Source organism: Triplophysa dalaica, chromosome 9 (genome assembly GCF_015846415.1).
Source record: "Triplophysa dalaica isolate WHDGS20190420 chromosome 9, ASM1584641v1, whole genome shotgun sequence".
In the NCBI taxonomy this organism is placed as follows: Eukaryota; Metazoa; Chordata; class Actinopteri; order Cypriniformes; family Nemacheilidae; genus Triplophysa; species Triplophysa dalaica.
In genome coordinates, this window is record NC_079550.1 from 527,112 (window position 1) to 551,136 (window position 24,025).

The 24,025-nt window shown below is 39.3% G+C and overlaps 1 protein-coding gene across 2 annotated transcripts in view; it reads left to right on the top strand.

Annotated features, from left to right (window-relative positions):
• Positions 1-24,025, top strand: part of smc4 (structural maintenance of chromosomes 4) — a 31,770-nt gene that overhangs the window by 1,939 nt on the left and 5,806 nt on the right. For both annotated transcript variants that reach the window (XM_056756808.1, XM_056756807.1), the window contains exons 4-13: positions 570-761; positions 1,051-1,227; positions 9,793-9,957; positions 13,167-13,294; positions 13,376-13,516; positions 13,594-13,744; positions 22,583-22,747; positions 23,197-23,430; positions 23,521-23,706; positions 23,800-23,961. In XM_056756808.1, coding sequence (XP_056612786.1) covers positions 570-761; positions 1,051-1,227; positions 9,793-9,957; positions 13,167-13,294; positions 13,376-13,516; positions 13,594-13,744; positions 22,583-22,747; positions 23,197-23,430; positions 23,521-23,706; positions 23,800-23,961 — 1,701 coding nt within the window. The remainder of the gene's footprint in view (positions 1-569; positions 762-1,050; positions 1,228-9,792; positions 9,958-13,166; positions 13,295-13,375; positions 13,517-13,593; positions 13,745-22,582; positions 22,748-23,196; positions 23,431-23,520; positions 23,707-23,799; positions 23,962-24,025) is intronic.

Consider the following 24,025-nt stretch of genomic DNA (forward strand, 5'->3'; position numbering starts at 1 on the left):
GTGTTCTGTGAAAGCTTTTGCTCGGATTTTATCCACTATCTTTTTTTTTTGCTTTGTCAGTTGTCTCAATTAAATGGCTTTTAAAACAGCTTTTGGGGGATTATGGGAAAGTAAGCTATCCTATTGTAGCGTAGTCTGATAGAATGCACAGATGATGCCATCGCTGATGGCTGACAGGCATCAAGAAGCTGAGGCACCATCATGCTTCCAACAGCTCAAGCTGTAAAATACGCACCTGATATTAGATCTGCTCATCTCGTGCTGTATAAAGAAGATGCGCCTGACTTCATAACTGTGCCCAGCATTGCCCCGATGTCATCGTCCGTTGGGATGTTTTACTGTAGACATCGTCCCATGACTATTTGGCAGACATCACCTAAAACAATGGCTATTTTACTTAAAGTGTTATGTTTAACTCGGAAGTAATCAAAATGTACTGCTGAAATCCAATAATGATGGACCTCTACTTTCTGACCTGCAGATAATATTAATTTAGTCTGTTTCGTTTTAATGCTGATTTGTTGTAAGTCATGTCATTAATGTGCTGTTGTCTTTCTTTGTCCCTTCAGCGCTTCTCGTGCATCATAGGGCCAAACGGCAGCGGGAAATCTAATGTGATCGACTCCATGCTGTTTGTGTTTGGATACAGAGCTCAGAAGATCCGCTCAAAGAAGCTGTCGGTTCTGATCCACAGTTCTGACGTTCATCAGGATATCCAGAGCTGCACTGTAGAGGTGCACTTTCAGAAGATCGTTGACAAGGTAAACATCTTCATCTCACACCAAGAAGACTGCTGATGAACAAATGGCATAAACGCTTCTTCACATGCACAGCATATTTGACCTGGAGAATGTTTCTCTGAATAACATTCTTGGTTAAAGTAGTATTTGTAGTAGTATTGAGTCATATTTATGCTCTTGGTTACTGCAGTGGTGTTAACGATGTGCTCAAATACAGATTTCTTCTGCTAACTATTTTTTTTGTTGGCAGATTCAGTTACGTTTTGTGTTCAGTGTTCTTGTGTTAATAATGTGTTAATTGTGCGTTCAGGAAGGAGACGACTACGACGTCATCCCCAGCAGTTCCTTCTTTGTGTCCAGAACAGCTGGAAAAGATAACTCATCTGCGTATCACATCAACGGCAAGAAGGCAACGTTTAAAGATGTGGGCACGTTACTACGCAGCCACGGCATCGATCTGGACCACAACCGCTTCCTCATTCTACAGGTAATCATCACCTTTCTCTCGTTCACTGTGTGTCATGATCAGCTCTCTTTATATGTATACTTCTCAGTGGTGAGTAAAAGCCCTAGACTGCTATAGCAGCGCATCATGGTTTTCAACGGTGAGCTAAAGGTGCAAACCATCTTTTGCTGCTGTAGAATTTCAAGGGACTCTCAAACACTCATCTGGGCTTTGCATGAGAGCACAGGTTGACATCCACCCACTCTACCTTTCCCGCTTTAGCAGCACGTAAATATTGGCGTGTGTTAAAGTCAAGGACAACCCCAATATTATGTGTGCTGCTTCAGTGAGGCGGGAGTGAGCCGCTCATCATCATTAGCCATCGGTGTGTATCATGCCTTTCATTTTCTGCCACAGAGACCATAATCCATGCTTCACCTTGGAATGTGGATCAGACAGAGTGAACGCTTGCTCCACTTCACTGGGAGTTTAAAAACACAAATAAATGGTCCGTTTAATGTACCAGCACTCCACCCACTTTCCCACTGCAGGGACATCTTAAAATGTCTAACAATGCATGAAGACAGTGATATTAAACATTCATGTTGTACCCAAGATTAGCTATAATGAATTTATGATTTTGAAACGCTCTGATTGGTAAAGCTGACCAGGTCTGTCATGATTGGTTCCCCGCTTAAGAGAGTGTGTGTGTGTGTAAAGATGTCCCACCCATGCCATATCAACAAGTTCCGCTCCTCAAGCTGTTGTGATTGGTCGGTCCCCCTCTCAGTGCACGTGAATTCATAAGCTTAGACAATGGAGTCAACTTCACTTCATCAGTTGAAAACATGCGGATCGAACAAAGTGTAAAGGAGGTCTGTTAGGGCATACGCAAACCTCAATCTTTGTCCGAGATCGCGTTTTTTCTACTATTCCGAGGGAACTGACACCACACCAGTTAGATGAGACCGGTTATATTATCACTAGTAACAGAAGCGTTAGTTTTGCCTTTTAATATTGGATTTAAATTGGATAATAAAACAAGCCAATTGACTAGGAGACTACAAGCAGGACTTTAGAGGATGTTTCATAGAAGTGTTTAAAGAGGTGTGAGCACACACACAATATAAGTGTATTACACAGAACAGCTTTCACAGTGGATGTTAAAGTCATGAAGCTGTTATTTGAGCGTTGGTTATTAGTAGTTTATTGGTTGGTTTATTAGTAGTTTAGCGCGTAGATTAGTCAAATGTGTACAATCTCTTATAACCAAACACTACTCCAGCGGCTCTTCCTCTTCTCTGAGGAATGTCTCGCCCCTTTTTTGGAGTATTCCTTTTGGTGGAGGTTACTAAAAGCACTTGGAATAGTGACTAGAGGTCGACCGGTGTTTTCAAGGCCGGTGTCGATATATTTCACCGAATTATATGCCAGGTTAAAAAAAATATATATATGTTCAAAATTAAGAATAACAAGAGCTCTGACAAAAACTTTGCTCAAAAAACATGGTTACTACACGTTTACTATAGTGACAACATGGTAAACCGTAAAGAAATAAAAAACAATAGTACAATCAACATATCTAACAAAGATTATTGCTGCTTTGTTGTGCCATTGTTTGGGTCTTGGGCGAATCATGTGAAATAGAGCGCTCTGCGCAAGGATGTGATCACACACGACAAGTTGATGCTGGAGAAACTGCACTTGTCTTTACTTTCATACATAGAATATAATCCGAAAATATATAATTATGGATTGGATAATTTAAAGTAGACACTTCAAAGTTTCTTTATACATATTCTTAATGTTTCTATAATGAGCTTTTGCAGAGTATTAATGATGCGTTTCAGAACGATGCATGCAGAGAGAGACTGCTGAAAGCACAGCCTGTATATTGTCATTGTTTTACAAAAGCAAAAATATTCTCTAGATATTGAGAACACAACAATAAAAGACCAGATCAGTTTCAAATCATGTATTAGTCTTATTTGTATGACCACAATTAATGGAGTATTTGAGTCTTTCTCCGTTTCTATAAAAAAAGATTTGGCTGCACGTTAAGACATAAAGGAAAAACACTTATTACACAGATCTGAAGACACTCACTGAAGACAACCGATTGTGCTCATGTGTATACGTGCCAAGACGACCATTATAACGTGTGTGTCTGATCATTAATGCGTAATAAATTCTGAAAATCGCTTAATATGACACTTGTTGCGAGCAGTTTGAGTGGCGGCTGTGTTCCATGTGCGCGTCCATTGCCTGAATGCACTGAATGAAGATCGTCTTTTGAGTGCTCGCGATTACATGACGCTTTAAAATGGTTTGTATTTGTGATTGGCATGACTTCAAATAATGTGCGAATGGCTATTCCATCAACTGATGCGGGATCACTGCAGCAGCTCGGACTAGCAAATGCTTTCAGTGCGAGTAAATCCAATCCTTCCAGTGCCTTCAGCCTCCCGCCTTGATTGGCCGGAATTCTGACTCCCAACAAATCAGGTGGGCGGGCATTTCTCCAGGCAACAGACTAGTGCAGTGTTCTGAAGGCTTTCACTAAATCCTTGGCAGCATCGAAGCCAAATACTGCATTTAAAAATTAAATTACTGTATCTGCAAATCTGCTTTTAAAATGACCGATGTCCATAATCCAAAAAATACTTAATATGGACGTTGATAATCGGCCAGTTCGATAATAGGTCGACCCTTAATAGTGACTGTAATAAGATTCAAGATATGGAAGGAAGGAGTCAGGAACCGGCAAACATTTAAACAAAGATTTAATAGCAATAATAACAGCCGGCGGCCCCTCACGGACGACTGCCGGCGAACAAAACATAAATTCAAAACACAAGAACATAAATATAAACTTAACATGTGTCCGGGCCCGGCCCTCTCTCTTCGACGGTCCGGATGCTCGTTCTCTTATATGCTCCCTATCTCCTACGTGATTCGAGGCCGGTGTGCGCACAGCTGGCGCTAATTCACAATTACTCACCGGACTCGAACCACGGTCTCGCCCCGCCTACTCTACTACAGTGACATTATGTACCCGGGAAGGAGAGGGTCGTTGTCAATTCCAGCCGTTCTCTTTAGTACAAGTGACAAAGACAAAATCTTGCTTGGCATTAAACTCTGAGCTTTATCATTTTGCAGGTATTATTTGTTTAGCAATATTACACACTAACTAAAGTTTGCAAAATGTGATCGCGGGGAATGGCTGCTTTATAGGTCTGATGAACTGGGCTTGTTTATTGTTTTATACTGTTAAATGAGGTCTACTTATGACGTTCTCATGGTTTTTACATCCAAAAACATCAAAATCAATAAGCAATAGGCCATTTTCTACACTGGTTTTGAGGCCAGCTCTACAAACGCTCGGTTTTAATGGGCCCACTGCTTTGTTTGGATAGCAGTTTGTGAGCCTTCTGTGAATTAGGATGGAGACGTAACGTTAGGTTACACATTAGCGTCATTCACAGTTTGCGCAGGGCATCAGTATTATCTGGGGACCTCCTGTGATTTATAACTGACCTCCACACATCAGTATTTCATGTGACGCATTCGCACGGGATGATTTCACTCAAATTTACTGACTTATTTCCCGTATGTAATTGCAAGGCTTTGCGTATAGTTTGTATAGCCTATAGTTGTATTGTGTTTAATGGTATATGACCGAAAAAATACCAAACCACTTCAAAACAGCCTCCATTATTCACAAACGGTGGATAAATCCTTGAAAATTATATATAAGCCCTCCAAATCACAGATGGCGAATCGCACGGGTTTAAGATCACAGACAACCTCTGCAATTAATGCAAATGATTAGAGGTCTCCAGGTGCAATAGTGACGCATAGTACAACAATGTTTTACTCACATAATATTGCTGCACCATTCCAATCGGATCCAATATTGAAGGCACGTCACTGATATTGTGGAGAGTTTAAAAGTAAAAAGCAGTGTCGACCTGTGCCTTGTTCACAAAGGAATCCACGGAGAAATGAAACGACAAACGCCCAATGTTTTTCCCACATGAGCTGGAACGTCTATAAAAATAAACTTTATACCCGCATTCCCAATATCGGATTCCGAAAAAGGTTATGCAGCGACTGTATTCTACCACAAGCAGGGATGGGCCAATATTTTGCTATCTTTAACTCTTTCACCGCCATTGACGAGTTATCTCGTCATTTAAAAGAAAAAACGTTCACGGCCAAAGACGAGTTATTACGGCAATCAGTGTTTGTACTGTTATACAGCAGGTGCCTCTGTTACACACCTTTGGAAAAAGTACAGAATCTCTGAACCTATAACATATATATTTTATCTGTAACTAATGATTGTCATGGGTGGTGTCTTTGACCAAATTTTTTGGATTAATGATTAATCAAAGTGATGCATTTTTGAAGAAACCTACCCATATCTAAGGGGTGATAAAAAAAATAACAAATGAAGATGGAATAATACAGTTTCTTTTGTTTGAAAGCAGGGACTGTTCTTTCATTTGATATATTGTTTGTCCATAAATTAATAACAGATAATGTACTGTGACTCATCAAAATTTAGTGAAAATGTTAAAAAACGCTGGCGCTGGCGCTGACTGGCAACTTTTTTTTTTAATGGCTGGCGGGGAAAGAGTTAACTGCATGTTTGTTTAATGCTTGCTTGCTCTATCTAGTTCTGCGCCACTTGTGGAACTTCAGTTCTTCATGTGTGAACCAGTGGGGCTAGAGAAGTAGTCGTTGATATTTTCTATTGAGGCGGTGTTTAACCTATCAATGTGGTCATAGATAGGTGCATCCAGAACCTGGCGTTCTCTTGGCCTGGTGTCAATAACAGTAATCTCAGTGACAAGGACGTTTTCAGTTCTGACACATGATGTTCGCGTGAATACAATTCCCTCTTATAAAACAAAAGCTCTGATTAAAGTTGTGATTTTAATTCATGCCTCCTTCAATTCAGAAAAGGGACCAGGAGCCTGATTAGCTAAAACGTTGATTTATATCGAGTCCTCACTAATAGCTGTCCATCATTTGAATGCGATTGGCTGCAATGCGCACTGCAATTAGAAACCATCTCTTCAGACAGAGCTTATACACAAATAAGCACAAGACCTTATTAATGCTTCTTCCTATCAGCTGAGGTGAGTGGAAATAGTCTTTTGTACTGTATCCATGTTCCTCCGGCGTGTATTTATTCCCGACCCCCCCCCAGAAACACAAATGACACATGAATAATTATTGCACCTTTAAATCAATTATTAGTGGCTCTCCCCACTCTTTAATAGAAGTGCCATGGTATTTTGTGTTTCACAGAGGGGTCATGTGCAGGTTTTGAAGTCCTCACTCATTGATTGAACAACAATGTTCTAGATGTGTTGTAGATGTTTAAAGTTACTGACAGACTTTACTTTTACTGCGTAAAATGTAATTTTGAATGAGAAAAAGAATGGGCGTGGCTTTTGTCTTTCTCTGCGATTTGATTGGATGTAGGGGAGGGAGGAATGACCAAAAATCTATTTCACGGAATGAATAGTTTTATTTCACTGTATCAATATATTTCACAGTAGACTTTGTCTTTACACTGCGAGTCTCTGGTGACTCCACAAGCCACACACGTCTCCCAGTAGCACCGCATGTGACGAGCATCATCGCACGTTACAACACAACTTTTGCCTCGGCTTGCATAAAGTAAATTTTATTTAAACTATTAATAGATTTACGAAACGACCTGACTTCTGAAATACCTGAGAATGAGCTGTATTATGTGCACGTGCAGATTATTGCACCCATGCACGAGCACTGTGGGTGAGAGAGAAGGCGCCGGACAGGAGCGGATCACAAACTACAGCCTGAAAGAAGGTCAAAAGAATGTTTGACTTGTTAAGAGTGAATAAATTCATATGTTTTTTTCATCATGATGCCTATCTTGCCTATCGACGAGTAAACTATGCCTACTTATTTACATTCCACGGAATATACGGTTTCCCTGGTAACAGAATATTCTGTCATTCGTCCCAGCCCTAATTAGATGTTTAAAAACACCTGTTGCATTTTGAAAAGGAACTGGCAGCAGACTAGTTGAAGGGGAGGAGTTAACGGATGCTCCGCCCAAGCTGTCTAACATACATCATTTATGATGGATAGTCATTACAGGACGGAAGTGCATTTTCTGATTTTAACTGGAAATTATGAGGTCAAACCAATTTTAAAAAGAGAATGAATTTACAATAAAAACTACAATTTTACATGAAAAAATAGACATTGCCATTTTTTTCATTCACTGGGACTTCAAGGCTGATGTGAAACGTCTCTGTGGCAGATCAACGTAATGTCTAAAACATGCCAGACACGACCCTCCTCAAACTCTAGTAAAAAAGGTGACTGGAATACATACGGCTTTGTTTCAGGGAAAATGTACATGCCTTGAAGATACTTAACACACAGCTCCAATTAGGGCTGGGCGATATGGTAAAAATGTAAACTCAATAGTTTTTTTCTATATTGATCGATAACGATATTAATTTACGATATGTAATTCATTAAAAAAAGGTATTTTAATCTATAATAATCTATGTAAAATATTCACTTCTAAATGCAGTTTATTAACAAAACAGTCAACATAACAAAAGTTAACTTCAAAACCAGTTCAAATTAAATTAAACAAAGTCATTGATATTACCCAATTAGACATGTACTGTTGCAACAAAGAGGATATTAGGCCATAAACAACATGTGCCAGTTCATTCAGTCTCATTTTGACTCGTTGAGTAAAGGGAGTATTCATTTAATACATTCAACCAATGAAAGGGCTCCGTTACTGCGTACATTCGAACGCTATTGGCTCAGCACCTGCGCACATACATAACACTGCAATATTGTCTTGCTCGACAAGTGGGATTCTTTTAAAAAGACATCTCACATAAACTGTAGTGCATTTCTTTAATCATGCAAGCATCTTGCATACAAGGCTCAGTCTTTTAATGTGCAAAGAAACTCATTTCATTACATCTCTAATCTGTACAGAGCAGCGCTGGTTTGTTTCATAATTGTTAACGTTGGATGTATAAAGGTTTATGCTTGAGTTTCAAAGTAACTCGCTGGCAATAGTGTGTTTTCACGACGTTTCATCAATCCGGAAGTTGGCCAAGTTGGATGCATTGAAAGTAAGCACTGCTTTTGAACCTTATGGAAATCCCAGATTTCATCGCCGACAAAAATCTAAAAAAGTCTTCTTTAGAAATAACTGTAAAAAAAAAGCTCTTTAAAACAAATCGATCACACCCCAGAATCGTTATAGCCATGCAATGTAACATCACATGCAGTATTATTAATTATTTTCTACTCTGAACTTCACTCACGAGTCAGCAGTATTTAACGTTACTGTATGTACTTTAAATCTATTGTACTTGGATGTAGACACACATTAATGGATAAAGAATCACTGTTACACAGTTAAGGGACATCCGATATAATCAAAATGGCCACATGCTGAACTTCACATACAGATAAGGACTAAAGACCCGATTTCCTATATTTCTTTACATTCAATGCCTCCAACATGGCTAACTTCCGGATTGATGACGCGTCATGAAAACCCTCTATGTGCCTCAGGTTTGTTTTGTTTAACCCGCGATTGCAAAGAAAAATAAGACGCTCGATAAACCGTGTGATGACAACTCAAGGTTTGTTTCGCTTTCATTTCCACTTCCAGTCATGTTTTCCTTCTCATGTCGAGTTTTCTTTGCCAAGTGCAGTATGAAATGGACTTTGTACTTTGACGCGCATGCTAAAAGCTGCACGCTGACTGACTGTTGTTGCGTTTATTTCTGCTGTCTGTTAGACTGTAAGATTAATCCATATAGAGTCAAAATAACAATAGCTTATCATCGTTATCTACATAAATTCTAACGCGATTCGATATGATATCGTTTATCGGCCCAGCCCTAGCTCCAATTGTTTTCATAATGTCAATGTAACCAGACGCCGTCATTTAAGATGTGTTTTTGTTGTGTGTCGAGGAGGGTTTTGTGATGCCGGAGGTGGGATGTAGAAGTCTATGTTTTGCTTTAAAGGCTAAAAGATTAAATTTACAGCAATTTATGGTTCTACATATCATCCTGGTGGAGAAAAGAAGACAACATGCACCGATGCCTATAAAGACAGGTGACATCATTATGTGACATGTAATGTTAGCGTGGCTTTTGAATTTGTATTTTTTTGCCGCTTGTGATTAGTTAATGAACATACACTTGGACCGGTGAGAGTTCTTATTGCGACTGTTTAGACAAGCCCTTCATATGACATGCTCATCCCAACCATCTCATTCTTGGTCTCTTTATCTATCATTACAGCTGTGGTGTGATCGCTGCTCTTTAATTAAATATGTCTGAGATATTTTCCCCTTTATCTTAAACATATATCAAACATGTCTCATTGACAAAAATATTCCTGGCAAGAAAATATGAAAAAGGTGTGCAGTCTTGAATAGTGTTTTTGTATTTTCTTGACACTCCTCACACCGAGAGTGTGTGAGGAGTGTACCAAATGAACCTGTCATGTCATAAGTCAAGTCTGATGCTGATGTTGTGTGTGTGTTGTCAGGGTGAGGTGGAGCAGATTGCTATGATGAAGCCCAAAGGTCAGACAGAACATGATGAAGGCATGCTGGAGTATCTGGAGGACATCATCGGCTCGTGTCGTCTCAAAGAGCCCATCAATATGCTGTGCAGACGCGTGGAGTTGCTCAATGAGCAGAGAGGAGAGAAGGTAACGCGACATCACCTAGGCAAACGGCACACACGTGTACGCATCATGAAGCCAGACTAAATATGATACTGACATGGCATGCTGGACCAGTGCCACCCTATTAGAAGGATTGCGCTCTTCTTGTGATATTGGCTTAATCCCAAGTGGCATACTCAATGAGCATGTACTCCATTTCAGTTACGACCTACTTAACAAGGGCCAAATGTTCTGTTTTGCCTGAATGGGTGTAGTATGATGTAGCCATCATTAGGGATGCACCGATCCGATACTTTGGATCGTAATTGGGGCCGATACGGGTCTTTGTTGCTGGATCGGGTATCGGACTGATGGGTTCCCTTCAATTTTGATCCGTTGCGATACCCGTGGATGTTACTCTAAAGCTTGAAAAAGGACTAACTATCCGGAAATTACCATGAAAGTTGTCATGCACTGTATTCAATGTCATGTATTTCGATAGCTTTATGCGAGGAACAAACCAAATAGCATAATTAAAAAACTCTGACCTCCGCTGGTGCGGTCATCTGTCAGTGTGAATCCAGCATGCGTGTGTCCGGGAACAGTCACAACGTTACTCGTTCCAAAGTTTTCAATATTCTTCATAATCACTAGATAATAGACTGTGGTTTTGTTTAAAATGCATTTTCCGGAGACGGTACTCGCTTAGTGCAACCTTATTAGATGCAATTTACTATGATTTAAACACATAATTTATCTCTTCTCTTTGTGTTATAACTGTTTTGAACTTGGGAAGCAAAGATCCCCGCGACATCAGGATCATCACTAGGACTCGTCCTGGATGCTCGTGTATTAAATGTATTAAGGGCATCCTTTTGTGGTCAGGATGTGCATGAGCGAGTTTGGAGACTTTTATACTGTGATAGTTTTGTTTAATAAACGGAGATGTTAAACATTTTGTAAGTATCTGTGCTTTATGAGACCATATTTTTTCGATATCGGCCGATATGCAGAACTCTGGTATCGGAATCGGACCGGCAAGGAAAAAGTAGTATCGGTGCATCCCTAGCCATCATACGGCATATTGACGTGATCATGTGACATAATTCTTCTTCTGTTCCTTTTCATTGGCGGTTGGTAACTTGCGTTTGAGGTGCAACCAACTGTACTGGAGTGTGAGCCAGAGATTAGCCATGTGATGTAATGACAAGCGAAACAAGTTAAGTTATTAGAGACAGGTTGCATTAACACCTTAACATGGGTTTTGTACAAGTAAACAACACATGAAACAAAGCTTTCTATTTTCTTCAAGTACAGCACCTTCAGAACTTTTTATTTTAATGCATTTTTAGTTTTACCTTGAAGGGCTAAATGCTTTTGATAAAAGTAAACAATTAAAGGGAATACATCAGCTTGATTTTGCAATCCCTTTTCTCAATTTAATTGTTCGACAATAACAGGCCCATCCACACTTCCCATTGTGAAGAATGATTATGCCATTTGAATGTTCTTTTTGTATCAGAAACATGCTTGACTGTAAACTACAGTTACAAATTATTATTTTGTCTGTATTCTGCCTATTGGTTGATGTCTCTCACGTAGATACGTTGCTCTAATATGCATTCTTTTGTAATATTTAGAACTACCTGAGTACATCTCTTCTGTGCTGTTTTTATGTGCGAAGTATGTTTTAACATAGACTTTATCCAAATATTATCCGACCACGCTCTCGTTTAACTTTCACTTTCTCCTCATCTGTTCTTTTCTTTCCTTGTCCATAAAACGACACCATTTTTACACGTCTCATCATTTTTCGTTTGTATTAATCATCGGGATCCTTCTGACTCGAGAGTCAATGGAGTATCTGCACCTGGGTCAGTCTGTTGTGGAATTGCAGTGTCTGCTGTGGCTAAACAGTACAATACGAGAGCAGCAGAGTCTGTTGGAGTGACTACTGGTGAAGCCTGAGACTGATTCTGATTCTGTGGGCACTGACTCTGCCGTCTACGCCGTCTTTTCTCCTCCAACTGGTCCTCTCTCTTTCCTTCGCACAGCTTTGTGCAGGTCCTTGAGGCGAGTCGCCATCTGGCACGGTCTGCGCTAGCAGTTTCCAGGTCCGCAGGATTCAGGCTTCCAGCTCTCAGGTCACGCTTGCAGACGTCTTTGTACCAGAGCACTAGTCTGCCTGTTGGTGTGGTACCGATGGCGAGCTCGCCATACATGATGTCCTTAGGAATCCGCCAGCGTTGGCGTCTTTGTGAAAGGCGTGTGTATGCTGAATGCTTTTGCCTGGGCCAGCACTTTAGTGTTTGAGACGCGGTTCTGCCAGGTGTTGCCCAGGATCCTCAGATGGAACGAGTTAAGTCTACGTTCTTGCCACTAGACATAGTTCACGTCTCACTAATTTAATTTGAGTAATTAATTGGTTTTGGGCTTATTTGTGTTTCATAATTATTTGTTTATGAAAGGTGATTAGAAAGTTGAATTGCGCCAAACTGTATCCGTTTAAACCACCTGATTAAAATGATCATCTGAATAATTATCATGTATTTTGTTATATCTAAGAGTCAAAAAACATTTAAGTAATATATTATATTGTCAAGGGTGAATATACATAACGTTATTTATTACAAGCGTTAATAAACTGCTGAAAATAAGCTCAATATTAATGCTTCATATTTAAATTCTATAAATTAAATCTATGAACAATATAAAACACGGTCAATTTAAGAACAAAGCAAGGTCAAAGTTAATGTTACATAAGCTTTACAACAATTAACAACATGTTTAATTGTACATGAAAGTTTGCTGAGACTGTTTTGCAGGCTGTGCATGGTATTCTGTCCCGTGATTTCATGGGATATAGAAGTATCTCCAGTATCTGTCGCGTAGTACTTCTTAATCTGGGCGTAACTAGTAAACCATCATGAAATTTCTGAATACTGACGATTCGGGCATGCTACTCTGTATAAGTACTGTTTTCTTCTACTACATAGTAGGTAAGTAGGTATATTCGGACGCAACATTAGTATAGACGCATCCAAATCTCGCGAGAAATAGGCCACCACCAGGGTATTTCTCACCTACTGTTTTGTAAATACTGACCATTCATATGCCTACTACCTTTTGCCTACTATATATTGAGAAAGTATGCCAGTTCTGATTTAGCCATTGTTTTGATCCATTGTTTTGTTTGTGTAAAGTTTTGAAGAAATTATTTGCTGAAGGGAGAGAGAATGTGTGTGTTTACGCAGCTGAATCGAGTGAAGCTGGTGGAGAAAGAGAAGAGTGCTCTGGAGGGTGAAAAAAACAAAGCTGTGGACTTTCTCACTTTAGAGAATGACATCTTCAAGAAGAGAAGCTTTCTGTGTCAGTTCTACGTGTAAGATGAACACGCAAACGTTAGCTTTGAGCTTTGAGAGTACAGGTGTTTTAGTCACACACAGTGTTCATTTCTTCCCAGTCATGATCTTAAACAGCGAGTTTCTACTAAAGAAGCGGAGAAACACCAGATTCAAGAGGACACCAAAGATCTGAGTGAGAAGAGCAGTGAGCTGACAGACCACATGAAGCAGAAGAACGAGGAGCTGAAGACTGTGGAGAAGTGAGACACGTCTCTCATGTCTCTCTGTCTGTATGTGAGTACACGTCTGCTGCATTGTGTGTTTGTGTGCTGTGCAGGAAGCTGAATAAACTGACCAAGTTCATCGAGAGTCAGAAGGAGAAGTTCACTCAGCTGGATCTGCAGGACGTGGAGGTGCGCGAGAAACTCAAACACACAAAGAGCAAAACGAAGAAACTGCAGAAACAGCTCCAGAAAGACAAAGAGAAGGTAAGACACGTGTCTATCTGTCCTACACTTTCAACCACACAGTTATATCATCACGACAGGGATCGTACTGGTGCTGGCAATCCTGAAAAATCAATGATGTTTTTAAGGTTTAAAAAATGCTTGGATTTGGGATAAGGGGATTGAAACTGATTGAAATTGTACTTGCTTACTTTCATATCAAATCCTTATGAGACAACAGTTCACTTTTTAGATAAAGTAACTAGAGTTGTAACGATATGAAAATTTCACATGGTTATAGTGACCAAAATGACCATGGTTATCAATATTATCATGGTTTTGTTCAAATGAGCTAAAATTGTTCAAAAAGAATGATACACAAACTGAAAACATTTCAACATTTTTATATTGGAAAATCAACTAACAACAATTACATATGCAATGTTTTTCTAAACAAAAGAGCTTTATTGCCTGAATTAAGACATTTGTCTTGGAATAAAGCCCAATTGTGCTTGAAATTTTAAGCATAAACATTAGAATAAAGCATTGAGAGGTTAAAGTTTTTCTAGTGCTGGTTTTAATGAACAGTACCTTGAATGAGAACACTAAATCCACACATAAAACAACACAAGCAATGTGCACAAATGAACAGCAAATGAAATGTCAAATAAACAAATCCAATAAACAGCAATGATTGTATGTCCGTTAAAGCATATGCTATTTGACACACATACATATCCCACAAATCACGTTCATGAGATGTGTTAATTTTGCGTTTATTACAAGTGAGATAATGAAATATTTCTTTTCTTATAACAACTTTTTTTTTCCAATTAATTAGTTAGTGAGTTAGTTTTGGTATTGAGTTTAAAGTTAACTTGTCTCTCATTCGCTATATAACAGCGGCTGGTGTTCACAAATATGACTCCGCAAATTTGACGTCTTCTTCACGTTTGCGGCAACTTTCTTTTTGCATGATTTGCAAACAGGTTGCCCATCCTCGATTAATTTGCCCTCAGGACTCTAGTAAAGCCATAATATGCCCAGACCTCCGATCTGGTCCTTTCAAATGTCTGCTCGTGCAAAACGTCACGTTATCAGAGAGATGCTGGCTGCACAGAAATCACTATGAGTTTTCAAAATCACTCTCATACACGGTTGTCATGCTCAGTACAGTTTAAACAGTAATACTAACCGTCAGGACATTTTAGCGTGGATTATCGTGTAACCGGTAATCGTTTCATCTCTAAAAGTAAAAGTAAAGGTTCTTATTGCGTTTGCCATTTGCATTAAAAACATTCTGCTTAAGCTTAGCTTATAGCTCTGGTTCTGCACTCGTGGTAGGTGGCGACATATGAAGAGTTCAGATGCAAAACCCTCATAAAGCAACCTCCGGTAAAAATTATATAATGATGTTAAGTGAATGCTCTCCACATAGCATAGGTTACTGAAATCATTTTGCTTCAAAACCCACTAAAAAACCCACTCTGCCCGGTCTGAAATATCTGGTTTTGCTGGAAGTTAAATGGTGTAGCCTGCTAAAAAATGCTTGTTTAAACGAAAAGTAATCTGACGGACTTCCTCACATGGAACAGACAACATGGGAGGATTGAAAACGAAACACAATTTATGGTTAAAAAAAGAAGAAAAGGAACAACAAAAAGGACATTTTTCTCCACAGGGTGTGGGCGTTTTCGAGCCATGTAAAATGTTGCAGTGGGATTGCGGGGATGACGCATAATTTAAATCGTTCTGGCAAGTGTGGCTTTAATAATAGAAATTCCTGCACAAGTGTTTTTGCTTCAATATGGGTCAAATAATAAAATTAATCTACAGACAGGAACAAAATGAAATAACCATGCAAACAGTGTGTCTTCATTTTAGAATTTAATTCCACTATCCGCGCTGGCATTCCTGGGTTTTCGTCTCGCCCTGTTCCTGAGCGGCATATACAAATTCTTATTCGTTAATATACGAGTTACATGCAACAAACACTCAGCACTCAGTCTATTGCAGGATTAGGCCTAACGAAATAATGTAAAACTCGTCTCAAATAATATTAGGCAATATATTATTATATTTGTTCTTTTTTACTAAAGTACACTACGTTTTTTTGACAATATACAGTTGAAAGAAAAAGTATGTGAACCCTTTGGGCTTACTTGGATTTCTTCATAAATTGGTCATAAAATGTGTTCTGATCTTCATCTAAGTCAAAACAATAGAGAAACACAGTCTGCTTAAACTAATACCGCACAAACATTATACGTTTTCATGTTTTTATTGAACACAACATGTAAACATTCATAGTGCAGGGTGGAAAAAGTATGTGATCCTTTGGTTTTAATAACTGGTTGACCCTCCTTTGGCAGCAATAACCTCAAGCAAACGTTTCCTATAGTTGCAGATCAGACCTGCACAACGGTCAGAAGATATTTTGGACCATTCCTCTTTACAAAAGTGTTTCAGTTCAGCAATATTCTTGGGATGTCTGGTGTGAATCGCTCTCTTGAGGTCATGCCACAGCATCTCAATCGGGTTGAGGTCAGGACCCTGACTGGGCCACTCCAGAAGGCGTATTTTCTTCTGTTGAAGCCATTCTGTTGTTGATTTACTTCTATGCTTTGGGTCGTTGTCCTGTTGCATCGTCCATCCTCTGTTAAGCTTCAGTTGGTGGACAGATGGTCTTAAGTTTTCCTGCAAAATGTCTTGATAAACTTTGGAATTCATTTTTCCATCGATGACAGTAATCCGTCCAGGGCCTGAGGCAGCAAAGCAGCCCCAAACCCTGATGCCCCCTCCACCATATTTCACAGTTAGGATGAGGTTTTGATGTTGGTGTGCTGTGCCTTTTGTTCTCCACACATAGCGTTGTGTGTTCTTTCCAAACAACTCAATTTTGGTTTCATCTGTCCACAGAATGTTTTGCCAGTAGTGCTGTGGAACATCCAGGTGCTCTTTTGCAAACTTCAAACGTGCTGCAATGTTTTTTTTGGACAGCAGTGGCTTCCTCCGTGGTGTTCTCCCATGAAGTCCATTCTTGTTTAATGTTTTCCTTATTGTAGATTTGTCAACAAAAATGTTAGCATGTGCCAGAGATTTCTGTAAGTGTTTAGCTGACACTCTAGGATTCTTCTTCACCTCATTGAGCATTCTGCGCTGTGCTCTTGCAGTCATCTTTACAGGACGACCACGCCTAGGGAGTGTAGCAACAGTGCTGAACTTTCTCCATTTGTAGACAATCTGTCTTACCGTGGACACATGGACATCAAGGCTTTTAGATATACTTTTGTAGCCCTTTCGAGCTTTATGTAAGTGAAGAATTCTTGATCGTAGGTCTTCTGAGAGCTCTTTTGTGAGAGGCATGGTTCACATCAGACAACGCTTCTTCAGAACAGCAAACTCAAAACTGGTGTGTGTGTTTTATTGGACAGGCCAGCTTTAATCAACACATCCAATCTCATCACATTGATTGGACCCCAGGTTGGCTGACTCCTGGCTCCATTTAGCTCTTGGAGAAGTCATTAGCCTAGGGTTTCACATACTTTTTCCACCCTGCACTATGAATGTTTACATGTTGTGTTCAATAAAAACATGAAAACGTATAATATTTGTGCGGTATTAGTTTAAGCAGACTGTGTTTCTCTATAGTTGTGGCTTAGATGAAGATCACAACACATTTTATGACCAATTTATGAAGAAATCCAAGTTAGCCCAAAGGGTTCACATACTTTTTCTTTCAACTGTAAATGACCAAAGTAATATAAAGTGAAAATAATTTATTTTTTCCATCTGTTTGCCTACATGCTTTATAAATCTTGCTAACCACAGGCTCCAAATGTTTTCAGTTCAGGATCCACCGACAGGTAATCTGTCCAACAATTTTTAACGTGGGGAAAACACACACATTCCTTAGTGTCTTCTTTCTTATCATAAACTTATTTTGTTTTATTGCAATATTAATATACCTATATCGCTGCACGATTATGGTTATCAATATTGTTTATATTATTGTGTCCAAGCGCAATAAACGTGTGAAAACAAATGTAATTTTTAGTCATGTAACTGTTTCTTAAGTGTAATGTACCTCAGACAGTTGTAGTTAAAATTGCACTGCAGTAGCCAATGGACGGACCCGAAGGGCATGTGCTCGCCCACTGCTAAATAGCCTATTCCCAGTGATTTATCATATACATATTATCGTTGTTGACGTATTGTTTTCCATTGATTTAACGTTTTTTTTATTTCTTCCATGGTTAATTTTCAAATGGAGAAAACCTATTTTTATTCAATTTTACTGCAAATATCAGGTACCTGAGAACTACAACTGATATACCAAAGTGATATAGAGCCTATTCATTGATCAAATTTCAAAATCCACTGTTTTCAACTAAAAGAGCATAAAAATAAACTTAATTACTGCGTAATACCTGTGAGTTGTAGACACGATGCAATGCTTTTCGTCCAGTGCCGACTTACGTTTTGAAGTCATAATAAACTGTTTATAAAGAAAGGTCCAAATTATATATACATTTTTTATCTGATTCATACATTGAAATAGGGCTGGGGCGATTTAGCATAAAATTCTAATCTACATTTTTTCAGAACATTTGACCGATTCACGATTTCTATTTTGATTTTTTCTTTTTTGCTTAACTAGTCAACTTAAAACATAACTACAACATAAAGTACTGAAATAACATTCTCTTTATTAGTAACTTAGAAAAAACATAAATAAAGTTTTTGTATTTTAAAACATTTCTGTATTGTGGCTAGTTGTTTTTTCAGTGTACTTTACAGTGGTCAAGAAGTACAACTTTGCAAAAGAAAGATGCGTTATAAAGCTGTTCCGACACTTTTTCGCGTGTTTCAGTGTACATTCGGAGAATTGCGGCTTCTGTAAAATGTTTGCGGCTTGGTAACTTGTATCGTGGATCAACGGTGTGAAGCATCTTTATGAACCCTTGCTTTTCCACGGTGTTTATGGGAACCATGTCCTTTGTGATATGAAATGCCACAGCATTTGTTAAGCTCATCCTAATGCGAAGAGCCTGGCGTGTCCTTGATGTTAGGGAGTATGTAAGTATGTAAACTGGAAAAGCATGAAAACACACATTGAAAACACTGGAAAAGTGTTTGTAAAATGTGTAAGAACCCTGTCATGAGCAGATCATCAAGTACATCTGTGATTCATTCTTCACACAAAATCTTCATGAACCCTAAACATGAGTTTATTAAAGGAGTCATATTTCAGGGCATTTCTAGATCTGTATTGTGTTCTTGTGGTGCACTATATATTTTTTATTCTTTAAAAATGGCGTAGTTTCAAGGGAAATCATTTTCAAATAATGTTATTTTTTTGTTTGTCAAATAACACTGCGTATGTGTCTTCTCTCGCAAACAGTTCAGTCTCCGTTTGTTTTGCTTTAACCCATGTATACATTTATATACGGCGTATTAATGCAATATGGCTGGGGTAGGAGTGTTAACATAACCGACTTTAGCAGGCTGTGCATCAGTAATAATGGTCCATGGGGAAACGCAGTGCTCCGTGTGTACGGTAGTTAAATGGTATAAACTAAGCTTTGAGGCAATTATTACTGTATTAAAAAAATATTCAAGGAATTGTTTCAGCCCTAATTTAGACCAAATCTGACTGACCACTCTTTCTAAATGGCCTGCGCACACTAACACTAACTATCATTTTTGAGTTAAGGCGGGTTTGTTACTTTCTGCGTCAGATTTATGCCGCAGCCTCAACGCTGTAGGAAATGCTCCGGGTTTTTTTGTACTTTTTTTGTGCGTTGTTGTCTGCGTCGACAGGCAATGGCTACTAGGTATGTTGCTTGTGTAACTAGAAATGAAATGGTTTCAATTTTTCGAATCACGAAAATAGTGACCAACATGATCACTGTTATCAATATTATTGCGTTTGTCTAAAAACTTTATTGTCCCCCAAGCGGGAACTTTGTGTTTGATTCAAGGTGTTGTCATGAACAAATAAGAAACATAAATATCAGATTCATATAAAATAATAAAATTTGAATAATACAAATTATAAAAATAATACAAATATTATCACGTTTTTGTGAAAAACCAGGATAATGATTTAATCTCCAGACAAAACCCGACAAACACGTTTGGTTGATGCTGTACTGTTTATCAGTAAATAAGATATGACGCGGTTAATAATATCAACCGTTCAACATTTTTATCACGATTAACCATTAAATCCGTTATCTTTACATTGCTATGTGTAACAATTACAAGATCTGAAGAAGCGGTTTGTTGTGTCTGCTGTTTGTGAAACATTTAGCAGTTATGCATAGGGATGGGAATTGATAAGAATTTAACGATTCCGATTCCTTATCGATTCTCTTATCGATTCTCATTGGGTGAGGGAATAAGTACAAATTTGTTTGTATGTATTAACTCACTTTAATATCTGATAAGAACACAGCAGATACTCAGAGTATACACAAATTATGTGTAGCAACCTCAGAACAAACCTAAAAGTAGGCTACAAAGTAAAGTTCAGGGACCTATAGAATTTGTCACATTCATCATTGGTCCAGACAAAAAAAAACTGCCATTTAAGTGTCATAAAAACTAAAAACAAAGACTAAACAGTCAAGGAAGAGCTAGTGACAATGACAATGGAGATTATTATTCATATAGTAAAAGTTTACATAATGAAATGGCGCTCACATTAACTTAATAGAGAAGTTACCTTCGGCATTAATAACAGATGATGTCTCGTTAGCTCCCCTGCTGCTTGACTCACTTGTTGTTGCTGTGTCACTAAGTAGTAGTGTATCAAACACACGACAGTCCTGCAAATGAATTGCGTGCTGTGTGGCCAAATGTTTCTGCATATTGGAGGTAGTTCCTCCCTTTGCCGAAATTAAACTTTTACATTTGTTGCAAATGTCCGCTATTGCGTCTTTTCTAGTGAAATATAACCACGCTTTAGATTGCTTCTACCTCGATGACATGTTTGCTGCGTAACCAAAACAACGCAGCGCGTGTGTGATGTCATGATGATGACAAACTTGCAACGAGCGGAACCGATAAGCGGAATCGTTAAGCAGATACGCTAATGGTTCCAAGGAATCGATTCACTGGGCACCGGTTCTAAAGAAGCCCTAGTTATGCGAGTTGTTAATACAGTTTGGAGTACATCTGTGTTCTATGGTTGCTTAACAACAGTTTACATGAGAAAACATTGTGTAGTAAATGGTATTGTACTGTAGTTTGTTATAGTAATTACTACACTTTGTGTACGAATGCGTACAACAGCATTTTGTAGTATTATCCTAGAGTGCAGTTAGTTGTTTACAGTTGTAACCTGTAGTAGCATTGTTTAGGGCCATCAATATGACATATTCTGATATTTTACATTAAGAATAGACCCAAAGAGCTGATTCAGGCATGCAAGTAATGTGCCGATTCATATTTTTCTTGCTGGTTTTTGGAAGAAATTTGCTATTGACATCTTCTGTGACAATGCACTGATGGTGTTGACAGAGTATGTCCTGATAGGTAGAACCTTGTTTTTAGTGATTTATCTTGAACATAGGCTACATGATGCTTATGATATACTGCAGATAACATGAGCGTATTCAAAGGGACAGCTGGAGCAAACCACTGTATCAATCTGACAGGTGAAGATGACCATGGGTATTCAGTATATCTCTCTTCATTTTGTATTCGAGGCACTTTAACTGTTCCTCTTTTTTCTGTGTGAGTGGCATAACTAATCATTATTACACATTATGATCAGTGTGTATGTGCTCTTCAACAGAATAATGGACCACATGACGGACACTGCCTCATCTGATCATAAACCACACAGACTAATATACACAATATCAGTTTAAAAAGCGACACCTCATGAGAGCGCTCTCAGCATAGAAAACCTACAATAGCAGAAAGTAAACACAGATTAACCAGCGAATAAACTGAGATTATAATAAATCTTCATATTAAACTGGTAACATTACAGTGAACTGACGGCAGTAAATTTATCTGATCAAATGTCACTGTTATGCAGAATAACAGTAAATATGCACATTATGTTAGATGTAAGACTGACCACAGTCAAGATCACTCGTCTCAAATAAAGCTAATGTTAAGCCACATAAACAAATGTTCACATCAGCAACCAGAATAAATTGAGGCACAGCCACCTTATACATCATAAATGACTTGTTTTGAACAACGTTTTTCAGCTTTTAGGTTTTTTCCAAGACTTGATAACAATCTTCATCCACAATGAATGATGTTTTCTGCTTCTTTTGACATGTTTTCATAATCTCATAATTTTGAAGCAAACCAACTTCTGCTTCTACTATACGAGACTTCTGGCGAACAATCCCCCAGATGGCGGAAATCGCCTTAAAGTTATTAAAAAAACAAAGTGTGCCCGTTTACGAAGATGATATGATTGGTCCGTTTAAGTGTCACTCAAAAGTAATCTCTCTCATTGATTTAGTATTGTTCTGTCAGCAGTAACTTCATCGAAGCGCCCCCACCCATCCCCCCCCCATAAGCACACGTTCGACGACTTGTCATATGCTGTCCGTACATGCTGCATCACAACTGCGACTGCTCCGTGATCTTGAATTGCTCTCGTGAGGCTTGGAAATCTCACGTGGATAGTCCGCATCGATCCATGAAGTCAAATATACATATCTAATAGGGAATACCAGCCGACTTTTATTGAAATATTTTCACAATAGCTAAGGTCATCACAGAGGGCTATGGGGGTTTGCTACTGACATACCGAGTCAATGCAGAACAGAACATGATGAATAAGTCAATATTGGGACAGCATGTCATGTGTCAGGTGTTTCTCATGATTCTGTGTGTGCTTTGCAGCTGGAGGAGGTGAGGAGCGTTCCCGCCAGCAGCGAGCAGGTCATCACAGAGTCGTCCGCTCGGAAGGAAGAGCTGGAGGAGAAGAAGCTGCAGGAGGAGCAGAAGTTAGCACAAGTGATGGAGAGTCTGAAGGAGGAGACCAGCGGCCTGCAGGACGAGAAGGAGGTAACGTCACACACATTCATCTTTCTGCTTCAGGATATTTGCTGGGACTGTGACGTTGGATGATGTGACAAACTAATTAACATACTTGTGTTGCCACCTCAGACCCTTCTGACTTTTGCTCTCTAAACGTTGTGTTATATTACAGTCTATTGCCCGGTAAGATTGTTGTCATGTACATTTATAGCCAGAAAAGCAAGACCTCACGCTCGCAGGGATCTATTTGCCACATATTTCCACTGAAAAAATGCTCAGGTTTATCCAAAACTACGCTAGGATCCGAACTAAACTGAACTAAATGTATTGATAGAGTTGCTATAACAACGCTATTTTTTGCAATCACTCCATGACTGGAAGAGGCTTTGCCAAAACAACACTGTAAAACAGCATGGAGATTTAGTTTGATGAGAAGAGTTCATTTTGATAAACACACGCGTTTATTTCTCCTGCAGAAGAGAGAGCAGGAGCTGCTGGTGTTGAGTAAAGCGGTGAATGAGACACGCTCACGCATGGATGTTGCTCAGTCTGAGCTGGACATCTATCTGAGTCAACACAACACTGCTTTGAGTCAGCTCAAACAGGCCAAAGATGCCCTGCAGGAGACAGTAGACACGCTGAGAGACAGAAGGGCCGCCATCAAAGAGCTGAAGGTCAAGATACCTCAGTGTGAGAAACAGCTCCAGCAGGTGTGTGTGTCCGTGTGAAGCACACATTATCAACAGATGACACTGAATGAGGAATGAAATGAGCATGAATCATGTTGGTGTGTGTTTCAGGACGAGCAGGAGCTACTGCAGATCTCAGATCAGGACAGACAGAAGACTTTGTTAGTTGGTGATATGAGACAGAAGGTAGCTGAAGCAAAGAGCTCTCTGTCCAGCAATCGCAGCCGAAACAAAGTGCTGGATGCCCTCATGCAGCAGAAACGCTCAGGAAAGATCCCGGGAATCCTGGGCCGCCTGGTACGTCCACGAACGCGCAGTCACGTCTCTCTCTCACTCACTCACACACACAAACAGAGCGCTGATGTCACGTGTGCTCGTGTTTCTCATCAGGGTGATCTTGGTGCTATAGATGAGAAATACGACATCGCCATCTCCTCCAGCTGTGGCTCTCTCGATAATATATTAGTGGACTCCATTGACACGGCACAGAAGTGTGTCACCTTCCTAAAGAGCCAGAACATCGGTGTGGCCACCTTCATCGGCCTGGACAAGGTAACATTTTGTGTCAGGACGCCTTCAGTACATTTTGACTGACTTAAACGCTAGAGAGTTTATT